Here is a 13,039-nt window from a genome sequence, read left to right on the forward strand (position 1 = left end):
CTCTATACCCAGATGCCAGCCCTTACACAGTTACATTAAACGGAAGCTGTGAGATAAATTGATGCACATGATCCATTGGGAGCACTGCTGGTTTTACTTTTAATCTATAAAAGGAGCAGTGCAATTTTAAAAGTCATACAATGGTTAGTGTATCACCCTCTCAAAGATCACTAAGATGGCTCTATTATTTACTGCAGCAGTCGTACAAGTGCCGTTGTAACAGGCACGTGCACAGATAGACCCCTAGTGGTGCTCAAGCACTGGCCCTTTTGCCCTGGATGAGAAAAGTGCCCTTCTGCTGGAGCCCAATTTTTTCTTCATTTATCAATATTTAAGAATAGAAATTACTCTCTCTGTAATAATCCAAGCTAGAGCAGCAGTGGAACCCAGCAGCCAGCAGGGGGCAGCCTCAGGACATCACAGCAGACTGTGATTCTTGAAAGGCGTCTGAAGACAAGATTGGAAAAGTACTGGGTTATTCTCTAACAATAGTTTTTTTAAAGTATGTTAAATCATCCTGTATCTAAAAGACAAAAATATAAAAGTAACTTTTAAGTAAGGCTGTCAAATATATGTAGTAAAGTAGAAAATATTTTCTCTGAAGTTTTAGTGATAACTTGTCAATCTTATTATTGTGCTTAATTCCTAGTGGCAGTCATCAGGCTGTGTGGCCTAGTCAGCAAGCAATCCCATTCTATCCAATCTTCTGGCTGACAATGGGCATGTGCGCAGTGGACTTCTGCGCAGCAGTGTGCATAGAAAATATCGTACTTTGTTTTTTATTTATTATTTTTAATTTCATAAACAATTTTGGCGATGGGTGCCCTTTTTTTGGTTTGAGCACCTACCCCCCAAAAATGTCTGTGCACCTGCCCCCCAAAAATGTCTGTGCACGTGCCTGCGTTGTAACAACAGTTTTTTACACAGCAGGTTGGTAGTGATGGTAGAGATGATTCACAGAAGAAGCGACAGAGTGAGACCTCTGTTCTCTGTGAGCTCTCTGCTCCAGAGGGCCAACATGTAGTCCTCAGCCTCATGGAGAAGCCATACATCATAGATCAGCACCGGGACATGTGGCATACACTGCATCTCCATACATAGGAAGGTACACAATGTTTTTCTCATGATTATTAAACAGTTCAAATTGTATCTGTATTTCTCCACTGCACCTACAGCAGCTAAATATTAGATTCACTCCATTTTACATTAACAGCAGTCTGGATTAAAGCAACACCATGTAACTTTTACTGAGCAACAGCGCCCTCTGCAGCCACACGTGGTTATTCATTCTTTTGGGCTTCATGCGATTTTATGTAGAGAAAAATCAAAGCTTATCAATTATCACTGAGTTGACAGGAGCTCTGACTGCCTATAGTCCCTGTAAGAGACATTAATGCTTTTGTTTATCCACGTTTGTGTTATCTTTTGCTGTGAAAAGTTTTTCCACTGGGTGGCACTACACTACAAAAGGAATTACATTTAAAATAGGAAGCCAGTTAGGCCGGTAATGTAGCATGTTGCCAAGAAAGTTTATGGTTTTGACTGTGTGGATGGCTTCTGTGGATAAGGGGCAGTGATTAAAACAAGCAAAGTGATAAAGTAAACTGCAGCATTGACAGCACAGTATTATTGACACTTTTCTGTCTGTTGTTGCCTTTGAAATACAACCAAGTTCTACTGAAGATTGGAGGCCTCTGAAATATTGGCATATGTGTGACTGGGCTCTTAGACCTCAAACAGCCCTCTGAAATTAGGTCAGAAAGTGAAGAATCCAAAATATTAAACTTTTCCTAAAAAGTCTTCACTTTGTAGCAGGCTCAAAATACTCACCTTCTCAAAGTACACACACACACACACACACACAAACACACACACACACACTGGTACAAGGATAACACACCATTTTGACACATCATCATCCTTTAAATCAATTTACCTGCGAAAAAACAGGAAGAAGTGTAAATCGAAATGAGCTCAATAACCTCTGAACAGCACCTCAAATCACTGCGTTGTTCCTTCTCATTCATTTCTCCTTTACATGAAAGAATTGTATCTGTGCAGTAGGAATCTGAAGCTGTGAGAGCTGGCGTCTGAGTGATGCTGTTTCTCGTTATGAGGCTTTTAGTGCACAAGTGTTGAAACAAAGGTAAAAGGTTCACACAAAGTTGTTTCTGTTATTTGGACTCTTGATTGAGCATAAGATATAATTGATCTTGATCTATTCGATGAGTCTCTGGTCTGCAACAAAAACAGCTTCACACGGCAGCTGCAAGAGCGGAGCCGCTTCACTGGGGCTGTGGTGGGGTTCGCATGGGTCTGCTGCTGTTGAGTAACCTGGAAGGGATTAGGTGAAACACAGTCTTTCTTCACTCTGTGGAGATGTTGCAGTCCCGGGACCACAAATTGCCCCACACGGCGCTGCCGGACATTTCAACAGACACGGTCACACAACAAGTCATTATGTGCCTGTGTGTGTGAGAGCATGCAGGCCAGAGTCACACTTTCACTCTCCCGAGTAAATGAAGAGTTGATCACTGAAGCGACACAAAGTTATAGTTGATTTGTCGGATCATGTATTTGCAGCTCATCGCCTCATTTCCATAGAAACAGGCTTCAGGATTTGTGTTAACTCTCTTTAAACTCTGTAGTTAAGTTTGTCGTTACAAATAAACAGGTTATCTGTGCAGACTCTGTATATATATATATACTCTCTGTATTCTACCCACTGATTCCACAAACATCTCTCTGATTTTCTCTCTGTCATAATTTTGGCTTCACACATGGTCTGTCTATTGTTTACTGCCAGATGAAGTGCCTTACCGAATTTGGTGCAGTTTTCGACACACGACGCGTTCAATGTTCTAATCTCCATCATGGCAGCAACATTAACGGAATCACTTTAAAAGCACAGCGTTTGTTTTGTTGCTGTAATACTTCTTATTTGGCTGAATTATTGAGCTTTTATGTTGAAAATGTGCAAACTTGGTTCTAAACAAACCTCTGAAATAGTCAACATCAGATGTATATAAAAATAACAAAAGTTAAGTTCATCATTGAAAGTTTTATGTAAACAATAAACTTGAACAGTATTAACAAATTCAGAAAAGCTTTGACTTTAAAATCTTCCTACGAGCCAGGTAGGATGAACACAAAGTTTTCAAACTTCACTCTGCACCATAGACTGTTAATAAAAAGCTCAGCACACAAACGTGTGTTGTAGAACAGTTTGAGGAGGACTCACTAATGACAAGGAATAATTCTGATGTACACGGATCATCAACACAGGACAAATAAAAGAGAACATGCTAGTGCCCATCAGGTTTAGAGCAGACACTGTAATGAAATGTGAGATGAGGTTTAGCTGCTCTTGGATTGATCAAACCGTCGACTGGCTGAGCTGCTGGGATGTCGTTATTGTCAGTTCAGCTCGGTTTGCATCGAGCGAAAAAAGTACATTTGTATAAAACAGAAGTGAACATCTGTATCCGTGTGCCTTCACTCGGTCTTTGTTGCCCAACAGGCACTAAAACTCAACTTGGATTAAAGGTCAAAAAACAACAATTCAATTCTAAATTTGACAAAGAACTGTTTTGTGAGTCGGTCTATTCCTCCACAGCATGAAAATGTTTTACCGAATGTTAAGAACTTGAGCGAAACTTAGAATAACTTAAAATAACTAAATGTGTCTTTTGTGCATGTGCCCCCCCCCCCCCCCCCCCCACCACCACCACTCCAGCCCACCACCCCCTATCTCTCTGTCCCTTCAGTAGCATCACAGCCACAGGAAGGCCCTGGCAGCCCCAAACACTGATACTATCTCTTTCTCCCCTCTCGTCCTCCCGTCCTCCGCTGTTTCGAAATCTTGCCCATCCCACAAAGGGAAACCGCTGGTGCACAACGGTCCACGGCGTGACGTCCGTTTCTGTGGGTAGACAACTTTTGGTAAATGACGTGACAGGTGCCTGTTCACCCCCCAATGAAGGATGTAGGGGAGAGCAGGCGAGGGGCATTGAAGCATAATCACGCCTTCTTTGAATCAAAGCCACATGGGTGTGAGGACTGTGAGTTAAATTAGGATAATCTGTCCAAACATAGAAAAAAAACTACGGTTTCATTCAAGCACAAGCAATTATTTATTTATTATTTAAAAACATTCATGGCAACATATTGCTTTAACAGTGTATTATCACACATTTATAAAACACATTCATGAACAAGACAGGGACACCTCTACAGATACAAAAATCATTTCAAGTAACCCCGCACCTACTTAGAGTATTACATATATATATACAGAGAAAGATTTCAATAAATCCTTGACAAACCACATATCATTGTGAAACTCCTGTTGGGCAACTAACCTCAAAATACAGCTGAAGTATCAGGTAGATGGTGATGAGGCAATGTTTGTTAGATTGAACCAAATCTCAGAAGTGTCCGTCCACGGCAAAGTCTCAGCAATCATATAGTCCCGTTTCTCAGGGTGACTGCGTTTACAGTGAATTTAGTCACAGCTTCTATATTCAGATCCTCTGCAGGTTCCCTCAAAAGCTCCAGTGTACAGGATCGAAGCTACAATTTAATAAAGACAGAGGCCATGACAAAATCTCTCTTTATCCAGAAAAAGGGTAAAATGTTCTTTTTATTTTATTAACAGTTTTAGTGTAATTCAAAAATGTATATAATGCCGTCTTTGTTCTCAAACAGCTTCTGTCCAATCACTGTTGAGCATCTGTAATTAGGCAGAGCTGAAATTGTTAATACAATAATCTGGATCTATGGTGTCTTCGTTGTGTCCTGTGTGGTTCTTTGTATCAACTTGTAAAAATGACTGTAATTTTATAGCCAAAACAAATAATATTTACGATTAGTTTGTTGAAACCATCAATAATGATTAAGTATCTAATGGAATTTATATTTGGATAAAGAAGAAAAAATTCATTGACACAAGCTGAAAGAAGTTGTCATAAAGACCATACAATTTCTTTTTTTGACTTACTAAAACTTTACTTTTTAATTTTGGAAAACCTAATATTAACAATTGCATTTAACTCTGAATAAAGTAATTACATTAATGCAATTTTGTTACAAGCAGTTTTAAACTTTCCTCAACATACAGTTCTGATTCAGTCCAAACCATAATTTTTATTTATACCTTAATCAATGCATTTTCTTTAGTCTCAAACAAAAAAACGTCTTTACTTTTCTTTATGGCTTTTTTTATTTGTTTTTACAGCTACCATGAACATGGGCTACATTTGCCAACAGGAGAAAACTTAAATATTCTATTATAGTCCAAGTATATTTACTGTACTGCCAGTGTTATGTGCATTTTGTTGTCTCTAGATGTCGATGAGAAGGAGATGTTTAGATACCAGACCCCCCTGCAGCGCCCTCCTCGGCCCCCTGCGGGTGTCGCTGGGACAGGATGTGTTTGAAAGTGTCCAGCTCCTGCGTCAGCTGCCCTATCCTCAGCTGCAGCTTCTGGTTCTCCTCCTGCAGCTGCATGGCCCTCTGCTGGGTCAGCAGGATCCTCCTGCGGGCCTTGTCCCGGCTCTTTCTCACGGCAATGTTGTTTCTCTCGCGCCTCTGCCGGTACTCAGCGCTGTCCTTGCTGATGCTTCTCTTGCTCTGCGGGGCCCTCAGGGTCGGCAGGAGGAAGGGAGAGAAGTCCTGGGGGTCACAGACACACTTTACAACGCCTGTGGTTGGTGGGTTTCCCTCTCTGAATATTTTAATTTTTAACTACATACTTCATCATCTTCATTTGCAATTGTGCAGTCAATTAAATTTAATCACATCATCAGAATGATCTGATGCCAAATTTGACCCATATTTTGACCCAGTTATTGACCACTCCTCTTGGTTATCACATGACTTAGAAGAAGACATGTTTAACTTCAGACAAACTGCCCCAGCCCAAATGACTGCTACAGAGCCACCTGTATATTTAAGGTTAATTTATATTGAAAATATCTCATGTCCAAAGAACACCTAATTCAACACTGCGAGATATGCATGTACAAACAGTTTGTAGACTTTGAAGGTAAGTACTACCTGTTCATTATACATCCCAACATATTATACAGTGGATTCAAAGATAAATCAAACATTTTAAATAGCTTTTATCTCTTAAGTTAAAATTTGGCAGTTTTGGACAATCCCCCAAAATTTGGGTATGATCCAAAATCATTCTGCAGCCTCTCAGCATAATGGCAAAGACCCTAAGGAGCCCAGACAACACTCTTTCCACAAGTGATCTCAGAAGAAAGACATTTCTATCATTTGTGCAACAAAAGCCTCTGGGTCACCTGCTGAGTGCTGGCGTGGCTCTGGTGGTGGTTGTTGCTCGCCGCATTCGAGGAGTGGCCTAGGCAGGACGTGGAGTATGGCAGGTAGGACATTCCCATCATCTGCTCGGCCACACTGTCCTCCCCGCCCTCCCTCAGCATTCCCTGAGCCTGGCCGTACGGCATCATCTCCATGTGAGACAGCTGAGCGGAGGCCTCGGTTTGGCCGGAGGTGGTGACAGCTGGGTTCACCTGACCCGAGTAGGAGCTCGCCCACTCCTGGATGACGGAGGAAACCCTGGCATCAGACATCTGGAGGGGTTCAGAAGCAGAGTGAGACAGGAGAATCATCTAAATGATGCTGTTCTGCATGTTTCCTGGAAATCAATCGTTGAAAAGCTCTCTAGATATGTGGCGAAACAGCAGACCCAGCTCCATTGTGGATTTGCTTGGTGTGGCTCCAGTGGATGCTATGGGGCATATGAATATAATGGCCTGAAACTCTCTGCTGGCCTGAAGGCTTATTTTGATAAAATGGAAAGATGCACTCCCTCCAACACATTTCATCCAATCATGTGTCATATCCTCCTCTGAAAAATTATATATACCATCAAGGGGTCCACCGGTAAATGTTATACCACTTCATGGCAACCATTTATTTCCTTTGTAGAACGTATGGCAGCTGCCAACATGCCCATGTAACTCACTTGTTTTATTACTGTTTTTTCGCTTCTGTGTTATTATTGTTTGTATCTGCTGTATGTTTTCGGTTCAACATATTCATAAATGTATTTTTTTATGGATGACTGGCTATAAGAAAATGTAATCACAGCCAAGTATTTGGGGAAATGGGGGGGGGGCATTCTGGAGGGACACACAGGAACTTAGCTTAACTGTCCTGCGTTCAAGTTGTAGTTTTTATGGTAAATGTTTGAAAATTCTAAAGAATTTGTTCAAAACACGTCTACTGGAGTCCTCGCTAACACCTAGAAAAGTTAATCATATCGTTGGAGCTCTCACATATTTACAGGATTCCTGTCTGTTAAAGACTTAACTTCAAAATCCTGCCGTTGCTTTCTAAAGCTCTGAATGGTTTACCGTTAAAATACAACCATCCTCAGGTCTGCTTCTGTCCCCAGAGACCAAACTAAACTTGGAAAGTGTTTAGTTTTCATGCTGAACATATGAGAACTGCCGGTCTGCTGAAACTCGTAGTTACTTTCCACAGCCTTCCTCTAAATCGAATATAACCCATTTCTTACACTTCACTGTTACTGTTACTCTTTCTTATTTTGTGAAAACACTTTAAATTGCCTTTTTTTTTATAAATGTGCTATACTATACATAAACTTGTTGACGTTCAAGCATAAACAATTTAAACTTTTAAAGATAAAGTTCAGAAGGATGGAGAAAAAATATCATCAAGAATGCAATTTAATTTAATTAACCAATTAACCAGTAACAGTAATAAATCTTAGATCAGATAAAAGATTATTTAAGTGCAACAGAAAAGTTGATATATTGGACCATTAAAGTTTTCAGTCAAATTAATGAGAAAACTTTTTTAGAATTACTGATAAATTTAAGTTACTCTAGGAGCTGCTTCTAGAATGTAAATATTCTCGGTTTTCTGTGATATTAAACCTTTGGATATTCAAATATATAAAACTGGTTTCCATGAAACTTACTCAACATATATATAAAAAAAGAAATAGGATAATTAATTAACTAATCATCACTTTATTGCAAAATAAAATAATTGTTACATACAGCCCTACATCAAACAAAAAGAAACATTGCAAAGAAAAGAAAAATATATATTGCTATGAATTCTTTGAGCTTTCTCTTTTCAATGATCACCTACTGTCATCGTCTCTTTAGTCTCCAGCGTTTCTTTTAAATCATGGCAGAAGCTATATTTGCAGGTCGGGATAACTTTGTGAAAAACTAGATTTAGAACCAGTTAGCTTTTAACATGTAAGCTGTGATGGGACTCACCATGACTCTTCCTCAGGCTCCTAAGACTGGAGATGGTCTGAGAGTCAGAGGCAGGTTCTCCTCCTCTGATGGTGATGATGAGGATGAGGATGTTCACTCCATCACTTCCTCTGTCGCTCTTCCTCTCTGTCACTCACACATGTAAAGGACGGGGAAAAATAAAAAAACAACAGGAAAATGTACAAAATAGGTTAAAAACAGTCTTCAAACAAACAAGTATAATTAATCAGTCTATCTTATGACTGGTGACCCTTCACATTTATTTATTAAATTCTGCTCAGTTTGAACTCCGTTATGCAAATAGCGAATAAAACAGCAATATAGCTGCTGAACTTTATTGACGCCTTAGAGTTATTAGAAGCACTGTAGCAATTCTTATTGTTTTATTTGTCTTATTTAAGTTTTCAATCTCATTTCATTTATCTTCTCGTCTGTATTTAAGCTTTATATATGTATCTACACGGTGCTCTGTTATCTGCGGATCCTATTAATGAAGCTATTTTATTAACATTCATTTATTGTTGTAAAATGTATTATTTATAGACAGTTAAAAGAACGCGAAAAACTTCACGAACTCCTAACATGATCCGCTGCGGCTTCCGTAGAGTAGGGACAGGCAAAATGGCGGCGCCTGTTGACAACGTGAGTAGAGCTGCTGATTCTTAAACTCATTAATGTGATTTGTTTATACGCTCTACTGAAGTCTTAAGTCTTAAACGTTTTTTCTGAAACCGACCGTCAGTTGTTGGTCCGAGTAGTTTTAAAATGAAACTAACTGTTAGCCACGAGCTAACTGAGTTTTCCTGCCTCACTTTCCTGTCTCTGTGTGTATCTGTGTTTCTGACTGTGGTTTGACTTCATCACAGGATCTCATTGAAAGTGATTTGCCCAAAGCTGTCGAGCTGCTGCACAGCCTCACGGAACAGGTACGACCTCAACACGCCGTTCTCACGTTTTACTGAGAAGCTGTAGCTGTAGATTGCTGACGGATTACAAGACACCATAAAAACAAGTCATGAATATACTAATACCCGGTTAGTAACAGAGTACTACCGCAGTGGTACTGGATATATCAGTGTAGTACTAGTACCTTTTGTCAGGGTACATTAGGACTGTAGGCCCTTCATGGAAATGTAGATATGAGTATGTGTAGCTGATTGATGAGCTGTAGATGTGAGTCTTTGTCGCTGATAGAGGAGCTGTAGATGTGAGTCTTTGTCGCTGATAGAGGAGCTGTAGATGTGAGTCTTTGTCGCTGATGGAGGAGCTGTGGGGTAGGAGCGACTCTAACTCTGTCTTTTCTCTTCAGGTGGCCTCAGTCACAAGTCACGTCCGCGAGCTGCTAACCACAGTCAAAGATGGGAAATGTTGTACATCAAAGGTAAGCAGGGACTTCATCACGTCTGTTATTGAAGAGCAATGGATGAAAACATCTGCAGGTTCATACAGATGTGCTGCTTTGCTCAGTTGGATTAATATACGAGTGTGTTATACTTCACCCAGATATTATCGAAGTCCTGTCTCTGTCTACTCTTTTTAAAACATGTGTGGATACAGTACTATGTCTTCTGTCCCTGTGAATGTGTCCTCCCTGACTCTGTCCTCTCTCTGCAGGGTTTGTCTTTCCTGGACCTCCGCTATCACCTGATGCTCTTCTACCTCCAGGACCTCACTCACCTGATCAGCGTCAAGAGCGAAGGAGGCAGAATAAAAGACAGCGAAGCCTTGAACAGAGTGGTCACCATCAGAACGGTGAGACGTCGTAATGAAAGGGACAATAACAAATAATAATAATAATGATAACCGCTCATTCTCATCTGGTGCAGGTTGTTCCTCATGTTCCCTCTTCTTTTTTAGGTTCTGGAGAAGATGCGACCCCTAGACAACAAACTGAAGTACCAGATTGACAAACTGATTCGAACAGCTAATACTGGAAGTTTAGGTAAGACCTGATCAATGTAGCCATCTGCATTCGTCGATGATTGTCCTTTTTGGGGCACAACATAGCCTTCTCTGATTGGTCAGGCTCCTATCCCATGGCAATTATAATTAACTCTAATGTAAGAACATTACAAATTCACAAATACACTAAGACTACCATTAAACGTGGTCACTACAACATCAGAGACACAGATGTGATTCACTTGAAAGCAGAAAAAAAATGGAAGGACAAACTATAAACTATTAAATCTGAAGTCTCCACAACTGTGTCCGATTCTCACACTCACCGTAAATAAATTGTAATGCCCAGTTAATGTTTGCTGAGCAGCATGTTGTCGTCTAGTTACACATATGAAACCTGTGAACACTGTGGCGTTCGGCTTGCTAACAGCAGCGTCTCGTGTTTTTATTGACTTCAGCTGAAAACGACCCGCTGCAGCTGCGTCCCAATCCGGAGAACTTCGCCAGCAAAGTAAGACCTCAACATTATAACACGTCTGTATTCATACTGTAGGTGATTAACGCTCATTAAGTCCTCACTCTACCACTTCTTAAATAACAAAACACACACAGTCTATAAATAGTGAGAGATGTGTATTTGCCTAATGTTTTTTTTTTTTTCCTCTTTGTGCTTCATCCATCCATCAGCTGAATGAATCTGAGGAGTCTGAAGGAGAAGGCAATACAACAAAAGTTTCCGAGAAGACAGCAGCGGACTCTGGTGGCAGGAAATATATACCACCAAAGATTGCCCCTGTGCACTATGGTAATCTGTCTTTTTAAACCGCTTTGTCCTCTTTGCTTCCTTATTCTGTGGAAGTTGGAAATGATTAATGTGAATATTTATCCTCAAATGGATCCTGGCGTCATCCTGGTCGTCACGTATCCTCCGTACCACCCTCCCGCACTCACTTTGCACGTGAACAAGAAAAACTGAACAGAAGTTATTAAGACCTGTACAATACTTGAAGGAAATACTTTGTGTTATGGTATAGCATTGGACATCTCGTCTGAGACTACTGAATGGGACCATCTAGTCGTGCCGCTGTGACACAATCGGCCTTTTAATGCAGCCTTTTGAAGGATGCAGCTGTGAATTGGCTGGTTTGTTTTTTTGCAGACGGTGATTTGACCGAGGCTGACAGGAAGAAGGCTCAGTTGGATCGACAGAAGCAAGCGGCTCTGAGAAGCTCTGTGATCCAAGAGCTGCGACAACAGTACAGTGACGCGCCCGAGGAGATCAAGGACCGGCGGGACTTCCAAACCGATCGGGAGAGCCGCGATGAGACACACCGGTCAGTCGCTACCGTCTGTGTTTCACAACTTGAATTTCTAAGTAATTTAAAACATTTCTAAAACAGGCGTCTTTTCCTCTTTGCAGGAAAAACTATGAGGAGTCGATGATGGTGCGTCTCAACGTATCAAAACAAGAGAAGGGCAACCGGAAGAGAGGCACGATGGGCATGTCGGGTCAGCTGAAGGGTATAACACACTTCAGGGACATCTCTGCGCTGACGGGCGGCGAGGGCAGACAGGTGAGTTCTGACCGAAACTGAGGAGGAGAAGATTAGTCCACACATTGCTCTGATGGTGTAAACCCCACTCATCATGCAGCAGAGCAGCTGTCCTACATTTACTCAGGACCTTGGTCCAACCTGAAAGGAACAGGACGTTTTAAATTATTCATGCTGACTAGTCGCACACGCTAGATGTTTGACACGACGGCTGTGGGTTTGTCTGAGATGGCGGGTTTGTCTGAGATGGCTGTTTTGTCTTTCTTGATGCAGAGTGAGGAGGGCGCTCGTCCCCAGAAGAAGAAGAAGCTCATGAAGAAGAAAACCAAGAGAAAGGGTAAGGATTTGATATTAGATAAACCAGTTCTTATCAATTCTTCTAAAGAGACAGAAATAAACAATAAACAGCTCTTATTCGGAACTTTAAAGCTGCTTCTGCTCCAGCACCAGTGTAGAATCCACATTCAGCCCTATTAAACCAGTGTTTGTTACACCCCGATTATTTATCTTGTATATTAAAAATAATGTTAAGAACAATTTTTTCCAAAAAATATCTAATATCGCGTCTTGAACATGTTTTAAAAAATATAAGCAGTGACCTCATTACTTAAAATATTTCAGAAGCAAAGAAACTGTTCTTTTGTTTGCATTCTATTTCATCATTCTAATCACCCTTTTCTCTTTGCAGCTTTCAAGAAGCACAGATAGACTGAAACGTGGCGTCCAGCGGCTGATGGTGTCTCATCATCATTTTCGTTCATTGTTTGACTGTATCATCGCTGAGTTAAAAATGAATTCCCCGACACTTGCATACATTCACTGTTTTTTGCATTGTGAAATAAAATTTACTGCAAGTCAAAAGTTGTTATTTTCCTCCATTAGAGGGCAGTCACATCACCTCCTTATCAGAGGCAACACACAGATCGTCACTGAGACAAAATGATTGCAGGTTTGAGGTCATTTAAGGATTCACACACTTATTTTAAAAACTCTGCTGCTCCAAGAGCTGTGACTATGAGGAAATAAACAGCAGACGACCTTTAGACACTGGAACTCTTCAATCCAGTTCGATCCTCAGTGTCTTGAAGCTGCCAGATGTGGATGTAAAAGGCCTTAATCACAACCTGCTGCTACAGGCAGACCAACCAGCTGACCACAAGGCAAACATGTGGCAAATGCTGTAAATAAAGCTGATGGCTGAGATTAATTTAGCTGTTGGGTTCTCATGGTCCTGGAAACGTGCACGGCTGCCCCGACTTACAGGGACACTCGGAACAGAGCAGCCGTTCTGGTTCA

The 13,039-nt window shown here is 40.9% G+C and overlaps 2 protein-coding genes across 2 annotated transcripts; one reads left to right on the forward strand and one right to left on the reverse strand.

Annotated features, from left to right (window-relative positions):
- Positions 1-4,132: 4,132 nt before the first annotated feature.
- On the reverse strand, positions 4,133-8,411 carry cebp1 (CCAAT/enhancer binding protein (C/EBP) 1). The gene is made up of 3 exons (XM_062379958.1): positions 8,289-8,411; positions 6,312-6,602; positions 4,133-5,673 (listed from the first exon to the last, which is right to left on the reverse strand). The coding sequence occupies exons 1-3, from the start codon at positions 8,289-8,291 to the stop codon at positions 5,368-5,370; spliced, it is 600 nt and encodes a 199-aa protein (XP_062235942.1). The 5' UTR covers positions 8,292-8,411; the 3' UTR covers positions 4,133-5,367.
- A 463-nt stretch (positions 8,412-8,874) lies between these two features.
- On the forward strand, positions 8,875-12,604 carry ngdn (neuroguidin, EIF4E binding protein). The gene is made up of 11 exons (XM_062379957.1): positions 8,875-8,930; positions 9,155-9,214; positions 9,598-9,669; positions 9,903-10,040; positions 10,146-10,230; positions 10,649-10,701; positions 10,878-10,995; positions 11,350-11,524; positions 11,611-11,764; positions 12,017-12,080; positions 12,432-12,604. Exons 1-11 carry the CDS (start codon positions 8,910-8,912, stop codon positions 12,449-12,451), a joined length of 960 nt encoding a protein of 319 aa, XP_062235941.1. The 5' UTR covers positions 8,875-8,909; the 3' UTR covers positions 12,452-12,604.
- The last annotated feature ends 435 nt before the right edge of the window (positions 12,605-13,039 follow it).

This window comes from Platichthys flesus, chromosome 21, assembly GCF_949316205.1.
Source record: "Platichthys flesus chromosome 21, fPlaFle2.1, whole genome shotgun sequence".
Taxonomy (NCBI): domain Eukaryota; kingdom Metazoa; phylum Chordata; class Actinopteri; order Pleuronectiformes; family Pleuronectidae; genus Platichthys; species Platichthys flesus.